Below are 20,610 nucleotides of genomic sequence, written 5' to 3'. Positions count from 1 at the left end.
CGGGAATGAGGTTGAAAAGTACCATAAGTTTTTAATGTGCTGGGAGTCAAATAATGAAAATATTCACTTTCACTTTAACTTTCTTCTACTTACAGTGGTCTCAAAAATCTCTCAAATTTATTTTCTCAAGGCCACGAGTTTTATTGCTTCTAGAATGATTGCTTCATCTTTAAACATTCCTCCCTTGGTGTACCAAGATTTTTTTAGGTGACATTTTCTTTTCACGTGATCTTTCCATGCTGCTTTTCAAAATTCATGGGGTGGCAGCTCAGTGAAGTCTGTGTTAAAAGTGATCCTTAGTGGTCCAGGGTGACACGGTAGTGTAGTGGTTAGCAGGACCATCATAGCTCGGGTGTTCTCGAGTAAGGAATTCAGTTCTGGCATCGTCTGCAAGGAGTTTAATGTTCTCCCCGTGACCATGTCCAGGTGCTCTGATTTCCACCCCACAGTACCAGTTAATACGTTAAGTTGTCCTGTGATTAGGCTCAGGTTAAATAGGTGGGTTGCCAGAAGTTGTGGCTCGTTGGGCCAAAGAGTCAGTTCTATACTGTATCTCTAAATAAAATAGCTGCTAATTCCTTTGTAGCAATCTTCTTAACTCCACATAATGTTAAATACTTTAAACCTTCTCAGTCAGTAGCACCTCCCCTGAGCTTTCAAGTAAAGTACCTTTTGTCTATTAAAATGTTAAAGATAAATTGTCTATTTGAAGTGAGTGTTTTCAAACTGGAAACATTAAATTGCATGAATATTATACTTAATGGTACTGTTAAGTGCTTAAAGTTAACACCTCTTAAAAAAAATTCTAGCGGTTAGGTGTTTCTGTTTACATTCCAAGGTGAAAGTTGGTTTGGTATAACTTCAGATTCTCATTCACACTTATCTAATGCAATTGCCCAGCCTATTGTTTCAAACTGGAAAGTGAGGGTGTAATAAATACCTGATTTGGTTATAAAAAGAGGAATTCATTAACTATGTGTACATAAAATAAAATCAACTTGCCCATAAGACATAGCAGCAGAATTAAATCATTTGCCCCATTGAGTCTGCTCTGCTAGTCCATCATGGCTGACTATTATCCCTCTCAATCTTATTCTCCTGCCTTCTCCCTTTAACATTTGATGCCCTGACTAATCAAGAGTCTATCAATCTCTGGTTTAAATATATCCAGTGACTTAGCTTCCACAGCCATCTGTGGCAGTGAATTCCACAAGATTCACTGTGCTCTGACTAAGCAAATTCTCCTCACCTCTGACATGCTTCTATTCTGAGGCTGTGCCCTCTAATCCTAGGTTCTCCCATTGAAGGAACCATCCCCTCCACATCCACTCTATCTATGAATTTCAATATTCGATAAGTTTCAATGAGATTCTCCCCTCATTCTTCTAAATTTGAGAAAGTGCAGGCCAAAAGCCATCAAGTGTTCCTCATTCTCATAAATCTCCTCTGGACCTCCTTTTTCAATCTGGATTGGAATCTTGCCATTTTTACACCATGTAACACACTGATGATAACTAATGGTTGGTGTGGACCTGTGGCACTGTAATGCTGGTAAAGATTTAGTGGGCTCTAATAATGCAGATTCATTATTGTTTTGTATTACTAGTGATGATAAATTTCACTTAAGTAACCAAGAAGGATAACCAATCAGCAAAGAGATTCTCTTTGTAGCTCGTTAACAATGCACAAAGGCAACCTTGCAAGATACCTCCAATGAACAGTTACCACTATTAGATTCTGATGTTTTTAATCCAAAGTTTTTCGGAAGTCAGGAAAAAGGCACAAAACTTGGTGAATCATGATAGTTTTATTAAGTGTTAATAGAACAAAGCACATCTAAAATGGACAGTGAAGGAGGTCTTGTAAGTGGAGAGAGAAGAGCATAGAGAAAAGAAGATGCTGCTGCTGCATGTTCTGCTTTCTCTCTACCCATGGATAACAAACAGTCCATTTAAATTTGCATATAAGATTCAGCCAACCAGAAAGCCTCGATTCAAATAACGCAGCACAAGGGAAGCTTCCAGAGCTTTCCAGAATTGTACAAATGTAACCTCTAGGGGACACACTGAACAATTGTTTATTCATACTGTGACCACTAGGAAACATACTAAGTAGTTACATTTTTATAAGCTGTTACATAAAACACAAACAAACAATTGTTAAACTTCAAAAAAAAACCAATTAAACACCCTAATCCAACGCCATTGCTACAGTTTTATATTGGGATCATTCAGCAGCTGGCAGGATTACGTGTTAAAGATGTGTTACAGTTGGGTGTGTGCTTGGTACAGACCTCTCACTTCCTTTCTTTATGGTGGTTGGTGTACTCAGATTTTGAAATACCTTTTGCCTTCATGTTGGTTGGTCACTTTCGGATTGCACAGATCTTTAGAAAAAACAAGTTCTATAATTTTCAGAGATGGAGTTGCTTATTTCTATTTTGGTCAGATGTTTAGTTTTCCAACTGAACATAAATCAAGTGGTTATTCTGCCAGAACCTAGTAAAACAACGCTAGGTAACACATCAGTTTAAAGACATATAATTGTCAGAATCTGAATTTCCTGGATTGTTAGCACTACGTTATTACAGCTTGGGTCATTGAAATCCAGTGTGTTCTGTAGCAAGGTTTATATGTTCTTAGTGCATATTGGTTTTCTCTGGGTGCTCTGGTTTCCTCCCACAGTCCAAAGACTTTATTAGCTTAATTGGTCATTACAAATTGCCCTAAGATTGGGCTGAAGTTAAGTTAGTGAGTTGCTCAGCGATGCAGGTCTAAATAAAATAAAAATCCAAAATTCAAACTCAAACTTTTTCAGCATACTGGATGAAAAATGCTGATTGTTCAGTAAAAGGTGAAGTTTGACCTCTCTAAATTCCCTTTGCTAATTTCTGGCAACACCGCTTGTGGTGACCAAAGACCATTTGTGCATTTGTTCGGATGTTTCCTTTACTCGTCATTATCCTTGTTGACCTTGCTTTAGGTTTTGAGTAGATGCAGAAAATCAACATACTGTCATGCAACTTTTCTTCCTCAGAATACCATGTAATATCCACTTTCAAGAGGAACCCTCTCGAGCAGGCTTTCAGGCGGCCCAATGTAAATCTAACCTCCAATCACTTGATCTATCAGTACTGGATTGCTGTAAGCCACAAGGCCCCAGCATTCCTATATGATCTCTACCTCAGACTTACTGGAAGAAAACCAAGGTAATGGTGGCTGGCTTTACCCTGTATGCTTAACTGAATCATTGAAAATGTACTCTAATTCTCAGCCCTCAATTCATTATCTCTTCCCGACCACTTAATGTGCAAAGGACCTCAGCAAATGGGTGCTTCACACAGCAGCCATAAATACTAATTGGTGATCTTGCCGTGTGTCTCTCTTTCTGAAAGGCTGATGTAGATTAATGCACAACTAGCTTCTCGCATTTAAGCTAATCGTCAAATTGCTGAAACATAGAAATGTTGAAGAGTTGTGAACATGTTTAAAGGAAGTTTTCCAGCTTCAAAGTATCTATCCTCAAATATTCCTCAAATTCCAGCTTGAGAGTGAGTCCAGTTGAGACAGGGTGATGAAAAATACACCTTCAAATGGCAAAGGATCTTCTGTCACCATTTGATTAAAGTGTCCCATAAATGGTTAAGAAGAACTTGTGTATCTAACTTTCACCAAGGACTAGGGTCAACTTTGCCATGTTCTTTTGTGATTTAACAAAAGACTATTTTGCCGTCATCATCAAGTAATCTAAATTGAAGTGTAACATTGGCATCTGACCAGATGCAACTAATCTGTGAATGATAAGTCTACATTTGCAAAATTGAAAATCTGGAGACCCTGCATACGGCACGGTAGTGTAGTGGTTAGCACAACACTTTAGAGTACCAGCCCCCTGGGTTCAATTCCTGTTGCTGCCTGTGAGGAATTTCTACATTCTCCCAGTGATTTTGTGGTTTTGCTCTGGATGTCTCCCACAGTCCAAAGACATACCAGTTGGTAGGTTAATTGGTCATCGTAAGTTGTCCCGTGAGTAGGTTAGGGTTAAACTGGGGGATTGCTGGGTGGCAGGGCTCGAAGGGCCAGCAGGGCTACTCAATGCTGTATGTCAATAAGTAAATATTAAAGCAGAAAATACTGGAAACGCTCAGCAGGTCAGACAGCATCTGTGGGGAGAGAGAGACACACACACACAGTTACTGCTTTGAATCTCTGGTCCAGAATTGAAAAGTTAACTGTTTCTCTGAACACAAATGCCAAGCGTTTATAGCATTTTTTGTTTTCACTGAGTATTATTCCAAATGACTTTGAAGCCTGGATTTGTTCCTTTAAATCATTTCTATCCCTCTAATATCTGCAATGTTTTTGTTCAAAACAACATCATACTTATTTTCTCTGCAGAATATCATGTAAATTTGTCCTTCAAGATGAATCCTTTAGAACGGGCAATGAGACGCCCAAATGTAAACCTGCGCTCCAATCCCATTTTGCATCACTATTGGATTGCTGTCAGTCACACAGTGCCTGCATTGTTTTATGATGCTTTTCTCATGCTGACTGGTCACAAACCTCGGTAAGAAAAGCTGAATGGAAAATAGCCTTTGTGTTTGGCAGTATTTTGGGAGCTGGCTTTAGTGACACTGTTTTACTTGATACATCTATGCTGCTTTCTAAAATGGTGCTCTAATCCTAATAAAATTTGGGTCCTTCATCATGTATTTGTGTAAAGCAGTGTAATGGAATGCATAGTTCTGGGCCCTTGTATCAGCAAGCATTTATCACCCCAGCACATCCTCAGACTGTTGTTCATTGACACAAAAGGACACATCTCACTGTGTGTTTCAATGTTTATTCAGATTTATTGATAACCTGTACATCAAAACACACAGTGAAATGCATCATTTGCATTAACAGTTAGTACAATCTAAGGATGTGCTGGGGGTATCAAAGGCTATGAGGAGAGGGCGGGTGAGTGGGGTTAAGAAGGATGATAGATCAGCCATGATGGAATGGCAAAATGAAGTCAATGGGCTGCATGGCCCAATTTTGCTCCAATATATTATGGTTACAACTTGAAATTACTCTCAACTTCAGTGAGTGGGAGAGATGAGGGGTGTGGAAATAGGAAAGGAAAATACTTTTAGAAAAATTTAAAGTTTTCAATGAACAATTAAGAATGGAGAATTCAAGAATTCACTATCAAATGTGCCCAGAATATGAGGAATTCTATCATGGAATTGAAACTGCTCACGCAGAGCATATGGTAAATTTGTTTGGCACCTTCTGCAAGTGCTTTTGAAGTTAGTAGCTTGAATTCCCCAAATTGGTTAATCTGTGTGATGACTCAAGAGACTCATTTTAATCTCCACCTAGTTTCTTACTTAATCTTCCCCCCCCACCCACCCGCTCTGCAACCCTCCTCTGCTCACCTGGCTTCACCTATCACTATCACCTCCCAGTTTGCCCTCTTTCCTCTCCCCCACCTCCTTGTTCTGGCATCTTGCTCCTTCCTATCCAGTCCTGAAGAAGATTCTCGACCTGGAACATCAACTGTTCATTCATTTCCATTGAAACTGCCTAACCTGAATTTCTCCAGCATTTTGTGTGTGTTGCTCTGGATTTCCAGCATCTGCAGAATCTCTTGTTGTTATAATGCATTTTAATTCTGTCTTGATATCCAAACTGAACTATTGACTAGCCCCACCAATTGTATTGTTTGATTCCCAGAACACAGAATATTACAGCACAGTATAGGCCCTTCAGCCCATAATGCTGTACCGACCTTTTAATGTACTCCAAAATCAATGTAACCCCTACCTCCCACACGTAGCCCTTCATTTTTCTATCATCCATGTGCCTATTTGCCTTAACCATCTCCCCTGGCAGTATCTTCCATGCATCCACCACTCTTTTTTAAAAAAAACAAACTTATCTCTGACATCTCGCCCCATACTTTACTCCAATCAACTTAAAATTATGACCCCTCATGTTAGTCATTTCTGCCCTTGGGAAAAGGCTCTAGCTGTCTACTTATCTATGTCTCTTACTGTCTGTATACCTCCGTCAAATCACCTCATCCTCCCTTGTTCCAAAGGGGAAAGCCCTAGCTCACTGAAACTACAGTACCTTCATGTGACATGCTCTCTAGTGCAGGCAGTATCCTGGTTAAACTTCTCTGCCTCTTCATTCCTTGTAAGAAAGAATACTGGCCACCCCCACCCCCCACCATGCTAAAGGCCATTTGCGTTATGGAAATGCATCCTTAGGGAATTCACAAATTACTTCCTAAAAATTTATGATGTGGAATATAGTTCCATATCTGGAATAAAATTCACTCACAGTATGTGTTTTAAAAAATAAGTAAATAAATCTCGCACAATTTACTTTTTATTCCAACCTGCATTTCCTGACTCATCAGCAGAGAAGTGTTTTAAAATCAGTTTCTTTAAAACGAATGCACATTGCTGACACCATTTACACTGATTTATGAAGCATCCCATGCTTCTGAATGATGACTGGATCAATACAGTTGCTCACATCCATTTTCATGTTGGCATCAGCAAGTTGACAGACTTTTGAATTCAGTCCCTGATAAAGATGGGTGAGCGGAAAATGTCGATCAGCAGTTGAATTACAGACAGGGTTTGTCTGTAACTGAAGTGTGAAGGTTGGACGGTTTGTAGACTGGTTTGTTTGTAAGTGAAGTGTGAAGTTTAGGTGACTGGTGTGGTGAGGAAAGGTTGTGGGGAAGTGAGCATAACCTTGGGATGTTCTGAGGGCAGTGTCACTTCATATTCTACTGCAGACATTGGGCCTTCATCTTCCAGTATTTGCTTGGGCTCACATACATTGTGCCTCCACAGGAGAATTAGAAAGGGATCTTGCCTTTGTTTTAGCAATTATTTTTGAATACAACAGATGCTTATGGGCATGGTAGCTCAGCACACCAGAGTCCCCTGTCCTGGGTTAGAATTTCAAGCTGTCCCCAGGTGTAGCCTATCTTCGAAGCTCCTTCCTTTCCCAGGGTTGAGGTCTCTGGAGCTTCTGCTGGCATTTTTGTAGCACTAGGTTTTTATTTAGGGATAAAGTGCAGAGTAAGCCTTCAGAGTAACCCCAACCTAATCACGGGACAATTTACAATAACCAATTAACCTACCCAGTACATCTTTGGGAAAACCCACGCATTCCACAGGGAGGATGTGTACCAGAATGGGGTTGGAATTGTACTCCAAACTCCAGAACACCCCAGGTTGTAAAAGCATCATGCTAACCACTGTGCTGCTGTGGCGCCCAGTTCTTCTCCTTTCACAGCTAGGCTTGGGATCGTTCAGATGCTTATGTTTGGGTATAATTCGTGTGTGGTGAACATTCAGTGTTGGGAACTGAATTTTAAAGCTTAAGCAATACACACAATATGCTGGAGGAGCTCAGCAGATCAGGCAGCATCTATGGATGCGAATAAACACTTGACTTCTCAGGCCAAGACCCTTCATCAGGATGAGAAAGGAAGGGGAAAGATGCCAGAATAAGAAGGTGGGTGCATGGGAGGAACAAGTACAAGGCCACGGGTGATTAGGTGAAACCAGGAAAGGAGGAGGGAATGAACTAAAGAGCTGGAAAGAAGGGGGGGCCTGTTCACGGACAGAAGACCATGGAAGAAAGGGAAGGGGAAGGAGCACCAGAGAGAGGTGGTGGGCAGGTAAGAAAGGTGTGAAAGGGAGAATGGGAAATGATGGGGGGATGGTTAATTACTGGAAGTTCGAGAAATTGATGTTCATGCCATCAGATTGGAGATTACTCAAACAGAGTACAAGGTGTTGCTCCTCAAAAATGATTGTGGCCGCATTGCAGCAGCCATGGACTGACATGTTGGAATGGGAAGTAGAATTGAAATGGGTGACCACCGGAAAATCCCACTTTTTGTTGCAGATGGAGCAAAGCTGTTCAACTTCAAGGCTTTATCCTTGCTGTTGACCTTATTGCCTATCAGCTGATAGTTTAGTTGTGGAATATTAGTTTCCAAGATGAAGTTCTGCTTTTCCTTAAGTATTTTTTGCTGATTCTGCTCATCTGGCAGCTCATCATGGTTATGGAGCATTATCGAAATAAATATCTTGCAGAAAATAGAAATGAACTCTGTTTACATTGAAACCTGAACTTGCATCGTCCAAAAAATTCATTTCGTAACTTGTTGATGTCATAATTGTGATGCGCATGATTCATTATGAATTGATTTTAGATGCACAAGGATTGCTGAAATCCAGCTGTACCTGAATATTTAAGTTAGTGTTTTGGTGTTTGTGACTGGGGTGTTGGCAACCAAACAGACGGTGTTCCACTCACATTTGCATTAAGGAAGGTTGTCAGTTTGTGCCTTTTCCATTGGCATTTATTGAATTTGGATGGTGAAAGAGATGCTTTCGGGTAGAGGTTCGATCTGACAGAGAATTGAAAGACCGAGACTAGATAGAGTAGACAGACAATGTAATTTCCCAAGGATTAAATGTCTAATGCCAGAGGGCGTGAAATTATGGTGAGAGGGAATAATTTGAAAGGAGATATGGGGGAAGTTGTTTTAGACAGAGGGTGTGGGTGCCTGGAATGTGTTGCTTGGGTGGTGGTAGAGGCAGATACATTAGAGACTTTGAAGAAACATTTAGAGAGGCACATGAATGTGAGGACAGTGGAAAGATATGGTTTAGTTGGCCATTTGATTACTAGTTTAATTAATTCAGCACAACGTTGTGAGCTGAAGGGCCTGTTCCTGTGCTGTACTATTCTGTGTGCCTGGCCTTACAGAATTAGAGTAGTGTGCTTTGTCCTTGCAGGAGACTGTACGCCCAGAGGTTTGATTCTGTCTGTGATTGACTTGATTGATTGGTTGTCTGTTGTGTCCGGCAATGACGGGAAACCTGTGCAGGAGAGTTATTGAAGTGGAAAAGCCGTTGCACAGGGGCAGTTCCACTCTCCCAACCTTGGAAGTCCAGGTCCAGCGGTACAAATAGTCGTCACAAATTGGAGTTTAACTTTGTTTCAGCAAATGACCATGATTACTTCTGTGCCTTGTCATGCCCTTTGCTCTCCATGAAGGTTGCGGAACAGTTGGATCTCACTGTAAATCTCATCCTCACAGTTCGCCGAGCTGGAGTCACATGCTAGGACAGGCATTCCCCCATCTCACAAGAATATGAGGGCCACTGGCTATCCTCGCCTGGTTTATTCTGCCTGTTGAAACGGTGTACAGAAGTGTGGCTGATGTCTAATTCAAACAGCTACTTGGAGCCACAGGTGGGAGCTGAGTTCCCAGTGGGGAACAAAGAGGAGAGATCTGCCCCAGAATGGACACAACAAGCCCCTCACCAGAGGTGTTACCCATCCCTAGACACTCGATGCCTTCCAATCTGAGATTAGATAGCCAGTAGCTATTGATGTGATTGTGCAAAATGCAGCCCTGGATCAAGTAAAACTGGGTGTCCTCAAGATTCTGCTGAAAGTAATCGGCTTCTTTTGATAGGACATTGTTGAGAGGGTGCAAGCATTGTGAAAAGCTCTTAAGTTGAAGTTAAAATTTGAAAATGATTGATTAATAGAAGGGGTGACATTCATTTTCCCAGTAGCCCATTCCCCCCTCTCCCCCCACAATTCTATCATTGCAAATTTCAAAGTTGAGTTTACTGTCATCTGCACAAGTCCATGTACGTACAGGAGCAATGAAAACTGTACTTGAAGCAGTATCACAGGCACGTAGACAAAGAAGTCACTGGCCAGACCATGTCTTTGGCAGAATATTGAAAGGCCTAGATCAGGGGTCGGCAACGTTTACCACTAAAAGAGCCAATATGGACCCATTTCCCACAGAAAAGAAAACACTGGGAGCCACAAAATGAAATAACACTGCATACAACGGGTTTTTTTTTGCCTTTATGCTATGTATAAACAAACTATAATGTGTTGCATTTTTGAAATTGATGAACTCCTGCAGAGAAAACGAAATTACATTTCTGCATGCAACAAAAACATTTTGAACTCTGAAAAAAAGACGTTGGGTTGAAGGTTACTACATAGGTAGCCTACCTTGGATCGAAGAATTAAAAGAAAGCGCGCACTGGCGGGTGTCAGGCATTGGCAGTGGTGATGTATATTAATAGCGATAAAAAACACGTTGTAGCGGTGTAGCGCTACACGCAGCGCTAAAATAAAGACTGCAGTCAAAGGTAACTTTATTCGAACTAAACAGCCTTGCTTTTAAGCCTCCCTCAACCCAGCCCCCATGGACGCAGATGCTGCAAAAGACGCGTACTCACAAACCCCCGTAGGCTATCTCCCTTTGCCGGAATGCTGGCTAATTGTGAGGAAATGTGTCGCCACACTTAGATTATACAAGATCACTATAATCTTCAAATTTAGAATTACATTTCAAAAGCTAACAAACTAACATAAAATACATTTTAATTAAATACTGACCAATTATTTCCCAAAGCCACAGGGAGCCGCAGCACAGAGGTGAAAGAGCCACAAATGGCTCGGGAGCCGCAGGTTGCCGACCCCCGGCCTAGATAGAATGGACATGTTGAGGATGTTTCCTATGGTGGGACCATCTAGGACCGGAGGACACAGCACAGAATGCAAGGACATCCCTTTAGAACAAGAGATGAGCAGGAGTTTCTTTAGCTGGATGCTGGTGAATCTGTGGAATTATTTGCCACAAACTGCTGTGGAGGCCAAGTCCTTGGGTGTATTTAAAACAGAGGTTGATTGGCTCTGGATTAGTAAGGGTGTCAAAGATTATGGGGAGAAGCAGGAGAATGGGGTCGAGCAGGAAAGTAAGTCAGCCGTGATCAAGTGGTGGGGAAGACTCATTGGACTGAGTGGTCTAATTCTGCTCCCTTGTTTTGCGGTCTAATGCGGAATTTGTAGGAGCTGAACATTTTGGGACGATGTATGCTTACAAAGTTTATATAATTCATAGCAGTTGGTGTGCAGTATAATGTACAATCTGAAACTCAATTTGGGCATTGGGGTAGAATCAGACAGGGTAAAGAAGAGAAATGAAAACAGAAAATGCTGGGAATTGTGTAGCAATATCTGTGGAGGGGAGAACAAGTAAGAAGATGATTGGGATGCTGGACTTCAAGTTGACCTCAAGAATTTCTTGTCTGTTACTGATGCTGCTGAACTTGCTGCATTCCTGTAGCAGACTGGAGACACACGAGACTTGAAATGCTGGAATCTGGAGCAACAGACAAACTACTGGAAGGACTCAGCAATTCGAGGAAAGGAATTGTGTATTTCGTGTTGAAGCCCCGAGTCAGGTCTGTTCCACTGGTCAACTCCTGAGTTCATCCAGCAGATTGTTTGTTACTCTATATTCCAGCATCTCATTCTCTGTGTCAACCTGAAGTCAGACTCTGGTTATATTCAAATGTACAAGTTCTCTCTCCCGAACATGGTCCATGTGACAGTAATGTTCCAGTTGCCAATGACAATAGGATAAATTTCAGAGAATGTGATGTAAGGGGATAAGCAGCAGAATAGATTGTTATCTGGCTTAAATGCAGACATTGAGGAATGAGTCATTGATTCATAAAACAGCACAAGAACAGACCCTTTAAACTGCCTAGTCTTATCGACTTGCATCAGGACCATTATCTTCCATATAGATACAGGCATATAGATGAGCGTAGTGCAGTGGATGTGATCCACTGTGGACCATAAGCTTTCATGTCCACAGATCCCTGAAAGTTGCTTCACAGGTAGATAGGGTAGTTAAGAAAGCTTATGGGATGTTAGCTTTCATAAGTAGAGGGATAGAGTTTAAGAGACGTGATGTAATGATGGAGCTCTATAAAACTCTAGTTAGGTCACAGTTGGAGTACTGTGTCCATTTCTGGTTGCCTCACTATAGGAAGGATGTGGAAGCATTGGAAAGGGTACAGAGAAGATTTACCAGGATGCTGCCTGGTTTAGAGAGTATGGATTATGATCAGAGATTAAGGGAGCTAGGGCTTTACTCTTTGAAGAGAAGGAGGATGAGAGGAGACATGATAGAGGTGTACAAGATATTAAGAGGAATAGACAGAGTGGACAGCCAGTGCCACTTCCCCAGGGCACCACTGCTCAGTACAAGAGGACATGGCTTTAAGGTAAAGGGAGGGAAGTTCAAGGGGGATATTAGAGGAAGGTTTTTCACTCGGAGAGTGGTTGGTGCGTGGAATGCACTGCCTGAGTCAGTGGTGGAGGCAGATACACTAGTGAAGTTTAAGAGACTACTAGACAGGTATATGGAGGAATTTAAGGTAGGGGGTTATATGGTGGCAGGGTTTGAGGGTTGGCACAACATTGTGGGCCGCAGGGCCTGTAGTGTGCTGTACTGTTCTATGTTCTATATCCCTACTATACTTGCCTATCCAAACTTAATGTTGCACCACTTGCACTGGCAGCTTATTCCACACTCTCACGACTTTCTGAGTGAAGAAGTTTCTTCACATGTTCCCCTTAAACGTTTCACCTTTCACCCTTAACTCATGACTGCTAGTTGTAGTCCCACTCAACCTCAGTGGAAAAAGCCTGCTTGCATTTACCCTATCTACATCCCTCATAATTGTGTATCATCATCTTTAAATGTCATGTCCTATTTCATGGGTGATTATGATCTTTTGACCATGATTGTTCTTGGCAAATATTCTACAGAAGTGGTTTGCCATTGCCTTCTGGGCAATGTCTTTACAAGACAGGCGACCACAGCCATTATCAATATCTTCAGAGATGGTTTGCCTGGCATCAGTGGTGGCATAACCAGAACTTGTGATATCCAACAGCTGTTCATTCAGTTATCTACCACCTGCTCCCATGGCTTCACATGACCCTGATCATGGGGGAGAGGCTGTAGGACTAAGGAGGTACTGCATCTTGCCCAAGGTGACCTGCAAGCAAGTGGAGGGAATGAGGGCCTTACACCTCCTTTGGTAGGGATGTATCTGCACCCTGGTATAATTTTGTACAAATTTGTCAAATCCCCCCTCAATCTTCTACATCCCAAGGAATAAAGTCTTAACCTATTTAGTCTTTCCTTGTAACTCAGATGGGTGGCAATTAACAGTGACATTCCACCAGGACTGTTGCAGAGACCACTCCTGTTCACATAAATCATTACTGGGCTGGAGTACCCACTGTAGCTATTAGAACAGGTCAGGCACTAGGAGTCCTGCAGTGATTAACTAACCTAGCTCCCCAAAGCCTGTCCACCATCTGCAAGGCTCAAGTCAGGAATATGATGGAACACTCTCCACTTGCCTCGATGAGCATAACTTCAATAACACTCAGGACATAGTGGCCAGCTTGACAGGCAGCTCATCCACAACTGTTGCAAGGTATTTACCATCTGCAGGACACACTGCAGTATCTCACAGAGACTCTTCAGACAGACCTTCCAGTCCCACCACCTCTTATCAGCTGGTGGGACGGGACCACCTGAAATCACACACCACCCTGACTACTACTACTTCGTCTGAGGTTGCGTGGGGCTGGCAGCGGCTAAGATGCACTACTGTCACCTGAACTGGAGTGTGGGTCAGGGTATCTAAATCCTATATATTTATATTTAAATAAAATTCTATAAAAAGACCTGTATTCACCACCCTTACTGGGAAATATACTGGTGTTTCTTCATCGTCGCTGGGACTCTCTCTGACTCTCCTAACAACACCGTAGGTGTACCCCATAAAGCAGCTCATCACGAACTTCTCAAAGGGGCAACTAGGGAGGGGCAGCTAAATGCTGGCTCAGTCTACAAAGCCCAGAACCTTTGACTATTTTTAAAAAAATTGGTATAGCATGATTTGAGATGGGATAATTGAACAATAGGTGAGTTACACTGAATGTGCATCAAACTTTAGTTGGATCACACTTGGGATATTCCATCTGTTGTCTCGACATTCCAACAAAGTACAGGAGGGTGCAGAGAAGATTTACCAGGATATTTTCTGCTAGAGGAAATTAGGAGCACCATCTTTTGGGGTGGGGGGGGGGTTAAAAGGAATTGTCGACATTTGGAAACACTGCAGGCTGGGTCTGTTATTTTGTTTGAAATGTGAGGTAGTATCTGCAGGAGGTGTGTCACAAGAAGGCAAGGTCCATCATCAAGGATCCCCACAATCTGGGCCATGCTATCCATCTTGTGGCTCCCATTGGGCAAGGGGTACAGAAGCCTGAAGTCCCACACCACCAAAGTTCTAAGTAACTTTATTATTAAAGTACTATTATGTCACCATGTACAACCCTGAGATTCTTTTTCTGGAGGGCATACTCAAAACCCATAATAACCAAAATTGACTCAATGAAAGGCTGCACCCAACAAGGCAGACAATCAATGTGCAAAAGGTGACAAACTGCAAGTACAAAAACAAGTAAACAATAAATATAGAGAACATGAGATGAAGATTCCTGGAAAGTCAGTCCATAGGTTGTGGGACAGGTTGGTGACAGGGCAAGTGAAGTTGAGTAAAGTTATCCTATCTGGATCCAGAGATTGATAGTTGAGGGGTAATAACTGTTCCTGAAACTGGTGGTGTGGGTCCTGAGGCTTCTGCTGTTCAAGAACAGCTACGTATTTCCCTTCAACCACTGGTTTCTTGAACCAACCAGTACAACAGTAATCACTACCTCAGTACAGCAACACTGACCATTCTGCTTGCTCTGTTCTTATTGTGCTCTTGTAAAAATAACAGTTGATTAATTTTTTTTTCTGGTGAATGCATATATGATGCTACTCTGTGCTGCAAGTAAGTTTCTCATTGCATCTGTGCAAACATGAACTTGTGCAGAGAACAACAGCTGAGAGTCTTACCTACTAGAATGTGGTGGTATGGTAATGTAGTGGTTGGCACACCCTTTACATTACAGGCGACCTGGATTCAATTCCCGCCACAACCCATAAGGAGCATATACGTTCTCCCCATGACTGCACGGGTTTCCTCCATATTCTCTGCTCTCCTCCTCCGGTCCAAAGTTAATGGTTAGTAGCTTAATTGGACATTGTAAATTGTCCTATGATTAGGCTAGATTTGCTGGCCATGGCTCAGAATAAAGGACTATTCAGCACTGTATTTTGATAAATAAATAAAATTGTCGAGTTTCGGTAGAGTGGTTACAAAGAGAATGCTTGTCTTTGTGAGGTACTGCGTAACACGAGGCCATCAATATCACTAAGTTGGCAAGAATTCCTGTGGGAAATTAAAAAATGCTGTTCCACCCATAGACTGCTGCGATTGAGAAACTCTTTGTTGAGGTTGGTTGTGACAGAGGGTGTAGATGACCATAGTGGGAACTGGGGAAGAAAATGGAGATTAAACTGATGCATTTGGATAATAATTGGAAGAGGCCTGAGTGGATGTAAGTGTAATTTAGTCAAACAGGGACATTAAGAGGCGGAAGCTCGGTGTCTGGTTTACTGACTGTGGTATATTTGTACAAAGTACTCACTAAAACAAATGGAGTTCTGTAAAATGCAACTAATGATTTACATTTAGAAGCTATTTGCAAATGTTTGCATAAAAGGTGTGGTCAGAGTGGAAGCTGTACCTGTAATTGACGTCTGTTGTTCAATCTGCAAATTATACTGACAGTGTTTGTGTCGTATTCTCTGAGGTTTAAAATAACCCTTGAGATTCCACACTACTTATTTTTGAAGCTGTGAGATTGTTTACAAAAATACCATGAGCTCACCTGATTTTGTTTTCCATGTTTTCTCCCAATGTGGAAAATTCTCTGCTAGTGGAGTGTGTTTAAGGTTTTCAGATTCACAATTAGAATTCTGCCCTCCAGTGTTCACTTGGTGGACAAGCTGGAATGTGTGCATGCGTTCGTCTGAAGACTGCTGTGGGCTTGCTTTTGCTGACAACATCCACGCACCATCAGTCTGCAGAACATGGCACTCAGGGATTTGGGCTAGATTATATAGTTTTTGTGCGTCTTTAGTGCTATCTTACATGTGTTATTTAGTCCTTGTGCTGTTTGTAAGTGCTGGCACTGTGTTTTACACCTTTGTCCCGGAGGAATTCTATTTCATTTGACTGCATCCATGTGTATTCATAAAGGGTTAAATGATAATTAATTTTTTTAAACTTATTATCAGTGCTGTATGTCATAAAATGTTGTTTCTCAGCAGCAGTGTATTGCAATACATAAACTTAATTACAGTAAGAAAGAAATATAAAAGTTAAATTAAGTAGTGCAAAAAGAGAGCAACAAAAGTAGTGAGGTAGTGTTCATGGGTTCCTTGTCCGTTCCGAAATCTGATGGCAGAAGGGAAGAAGCTGTTCCTGAAACACTGAGTGTGTGTCTTCGGGCTCCTCTATCTGGTGGTAGCCATGAGAAGAGGGCATGTCCTGGGTGATGGGGTTTCATAATGATGGATGTTGCGTTTGGCAGCTGTTCTGTTAAATTCATATCGTGGTGAGAGTTTTGCCTTTCAAACCAAGAGAATTCAGACCAAAGTTAACTTGCAGGTTGAGTTGGTGATAAGGAAAGCAAATGTGATGTTAGCATTCATTTTGAGAGGACTAGAGTATAAAAGCAAGGATGTAGTACAGAGGCTATGTAAGGCACTGGTCAGACTGCACCTGAAATATTGTGCTCACTTTTGGGGCCCCTTATCTAAAAAAAGATGTGCTGGCATTGGAGAGGGTTCAGAGGAGGTTCATGCGAATGATCCTAGAATTAAAGAATTAATGTATGAGGATCATTCGATGACTTTAAAGTTTAGAAGAATGAGGGGGCACCTCATTGAAACCTATTGAATATTAAAAGGCCTACGTAGAGAGGGTGTGCAGAGGATGCTTTCTATAGCGGGGAGTCCTAAATCCAGAGGGCACCCCCTAAGAATAGAAGAACGCCCCTTTAGAACAGAGCTGAGGAGGAATTCTTTAGCCAGAAGGTGGTGAATCTGAAAAATTTATTGCTGCAGACAGCTGTGCAGGCCAGGTCATTGGGTATATTTAAAGCAGAGGTTGATAGATTCTTCATTAGTAAAGTTGTCAAAGGTTGCATATGGGAAGAAGGCAGGAGAATGGGGTTGAGAGGGATAGTAACTCTGCCAAGATCGAATAGTGGAGCAGATTCAATGGGCCATGTAGCCTAATTCTGTTGCTGTGTTTTTTGGTCTTAATGTGCTTTAATTTCTATATTAGTTTCATATTTGCAAATTATATAGGAGGCTATTGAAGCCTCTGGTGGTTCATAGAACCCCTCCCCATTCCCCCACTAATTTCCTCCCATTCCCATCCATTCTGTCATTCAAAGTTTCTAAGTCGGCTTTACTGTCATCTGCAAAAGTCCATGTGGGCACAGCTGCACTGAAAAACAGTAGCATCACAAGCACAGAGCAACTGAGAAGCTGCATTCCCATGAAAAGCGTCAATTGCACAAATTATACAAAGCTAACATAATTAGAACAAAAATATCCATTTTAGTGCAAAGTGGACATGGTGTTGCTTAACTTTAGTGATTAGACATCCTGAAATGCTGTCTGTTTATTCATGTCCGTAGATGCTGCCTGACCTGAGTTCCTCTAGCATTTTGTGTGTGTTGCTCTTGGTTCCACCTTGTGCAGAATCTTTTGAGTTTATGATTAGCTTTTTGCTAGGTTCGAGAACTGAATGGTTAAAAGGATGGAGCTGTACCTACACATTTTGGGCAAGTTACAGTGGCAAGTAACCAGCCAATCTGCACATCTTTGGCACAAAAGATTCTGCAGGTACTGGAAATTTCGAGCTATGCATATTAAATGTGGGAGGAACTCAGCTGGTGTAATCTATGGAGGGGAATGAACATTCAGCTTGGAGTCCTGATGAAGGGTCTTGACCCAAAACTGTATATTCCCCTCTGCCTGATTTGCTAAAATCCTGCAGCATTTTATGTGTGCTGTGTTTCTTTGGGATGTGAGTGGAAACGGGCTCGGCCACAGGGGGACCATGCAAACTCCACCCAACACCTGAGATCAGATTTAAACCTGGGTTGCTGTAACATCTGTACAAACTACACCACTGATCTCAATTAATTTCATAAAGGGTCTCACAGGAATACTGTAATAAACACAATAATTGTTAACACTCTAAGTCAGGCGGCATCTGCGAAAAAAGGAACAAAATCAACATTTCAGGTCAGTAAGAAAAACGACATCCTGTTCAGACTAAGGGTTAGAGTTCCTGTTTTCTCCTGCTTTTGTTTAATTTTCCTTCCTCTAAGTAGGACTCCTAGTTCCAGCAGCCTTCAACTGTTAATAATTTATCAAGCAATTGGTACATAGAACATTACAGCACAGTACAGGTCCTTCAGCCCACAATGTAGTGCTGGCTTCTTGACCTACCAAGATAAATCTAAGCCTTCACTCCCACATTGTTGTTCCTTTTTACCCCTTGCTGAGCGCCATTTTTGCTGTTTCTGTAGCATTTGATTTTTTTTTTATGTGGCCAAGTTGCTAGCTTGACACTCAACCCAGCACAGATGAAAAGTGTGCAAAAAAACGGCCATATTTGAATCCAGGACTGTTCTCCTCAAAGTCCAGTGTTGATTCCATTACACCACCAGTTGGCCTTTCACTTTAACATAGCCCTTCATTTTTTTCTATCATCCATGTGCCTATTTAATAATCTCTTAAATCTCCCTAACATATCTGTCTCAACCACCACATGTGGCAGGTGTTCCACACACTCAATCTCTCTGTGTTTCTTAAAAAAAAAACACAACTACTAACTAACTTGCCTCCAGCAACCAGGTGGAACCAATATTGGTACTGCAGTGCCACCCATCACATTGGGAACTCCAAAAGGTCCTGCTGCTGCAAATGAAGGAGTGTTGGCCAACTTTTTAAATAGCTTATTGAGTAGAATTCTCAATTTCTCCAATCACCTTAAGACAATGCCCATCTCTGATCATTACACAGAACACTACAGTGAAGTACAGGCCTTCCAGCCCTCAATGTTGTACTGACCTCTTAACCTACTGGAATATCAACCTAACCCTTCCCTTCCACATGGTCCTTCATTTTTCTATCAACCATGCTCCTATCGAAGAATTTCTTAAATATCCTTAATGTATCTGCCTCTACCACCTCCCCTCACCAGTCTCTGTGCAAAAAAAAACTTACTCCAACATTCCCTATACTTTCCTCCTATCACCTTAAAATTATGCCTCCTTGTATTAACCATTTCCACCATGGGAAATAGTTTCTGGCTAGCCAGTCTTATCTATGCCTCATCATCTTGGTTACTGCTATCAGTTCACAATTTATTTGGCGTTGATGTTCAGCCCCAGTGTTGAATAGCTTTGTGGCTGTGGACCATTCAACCAGGACCTCAACGGCAGAGCAGGTAGAAGATGGTGGTAAACTGAAGTCCCAAATCTTGGAACTATGAGGACCACCACAATGGCTGTGAAGGCAGAGGACAGCTGCAGTAGAAGAGGCCCCCCCAAATGTTTTGGTCTCCGTACCACTGGATTCTAGCCCTTTCTTTGTGAAGGACCATGTGGTGGCTGCTTGTGCATCAGTCTCTCCACGTTAAACGACCTGACACACAGGCATTTCTGCTGGTTTGATAATCCGATTGACCAGTGGATCAGGAGGAGGTGACAGGAGCAGGACAGTGGCTGGGAGCTCACAGCCGTAACCTGGCACACAGGCAGTGGGTGTTGGATACAGTCATCTAGCTTTTGAACAGAGACAGATAGAACTTTTCAGCAGCTACACCTAACTGAGCAGCCCGATTCAGGACCCACTCTGCTCAACCCACTTGGGGAGGGGCTAGAAAGGTGTCCTAAAAATAGCCGGCCTCTTCACTCCTGACTGAACTGCCACGTCCAGAGGGATCACCAAACTGTGACCTAGCACAAAGGCATATGAAATTTGGAGCCTGGAGTGTGTGGAAACTTACGGTCAGCAAAACCAGCAATTGTCCTAAAAGATGTACTGCTGTCATCTCAAGAGAGCTGAGAAGATTCCAAATGGACCTTGCTGCCTTCTGAAACATGATTGGACGAGGAAGGACAACTAAATGAGGAGAAATCAGCAGATGAATCCAGAATCCATGGAGTTGGATTCACCATAAAGAACAGTGTCACCAGTCAGCTCTCTGAATTGTCAGCTGGCATCCATGAACTCCTCGTGACCATGCTCCTTAAGCTAACTAACAACTAAATGGCTCCAGCTTCTTTCTTCAAGAACCAACATTGACCTTGAAATAAATTGCAGAATAGGCTATGCAAGTGGAACTTTTGCCAGGCTTTGAAGGTCAGGATATCAAGACCATTAAGCTTCTGGTCTATAAAGCTATAACCCTCCTCTCCTTGCTATATGGAGCAGAGTCATGGACAATGAACAGAGGGCACATAAAAGACATGGAAACTTAACATCAAAGATACTTGTGAAAGATTCTGATGGTTCGTTGGAAGAACAGGTGTACTAACTCCAGCATCCTGGAAGAAGTTAACATTAACTCCATAACCACAATCATGACTCAACACCAATTGCGATGGGTCGGCCACATCATCCATATGTCTGAGTCCCGCCTCTCTATACAGTTCCTGTTCGGCCAACTCAAAGATGCAAAGCACACTCCTG

At 42.1% G+C, this 20,610-nt stretch overlaps 1 protein-coding gene across 4 annotated transcripts in view; it reads left to right on the top strand.

Annotated features, from left to right (window-relative positions):
* The window catches only part of far1 (fatty acyl CoA reductase 1), a 130,520-nt gene that overhangs the window by 95,117 nt on the left and 14,793 nt on the right, over positions 1-20,610 (top strand). For 2 of the 4 annotated variants that reach the window (XM_059976182.1, XM_059976180.1), the window contains exon 9: positions 4,398-4,569. In XM_059976182.1, the coding sequence (XP_059832165.1) occupies positions 4,398-4,569 (172 nt within the window). Of the gene's footprint in view, positions 1-3,036; positions 3,209-4,397; positions 4,570-20,610 lie in introns of all 4 variants that reach the window. The other 2 variants (XM_059976181.1, XM_059976179.1) reach the window with 1 other exon arrangement.

This window comes from Hypanus sabinus, chromosome 7 (assembly GCF_030144855.1).
Source record: "Hypanus sabinus isolate sHypSab1 chromosome 7, sHypSab1.hap1, whole genome shotgun sequence".
Lineage (NCBI taxonomy): Eukaryota > Metazoa > Chordata > Chondrichthyes > Myliobatiformes > Dasyatidae > Hypanus > Hypanus sabinus.
This window is presented reverse-complemented; position numbering and strand designations above follow the sequence as displayed.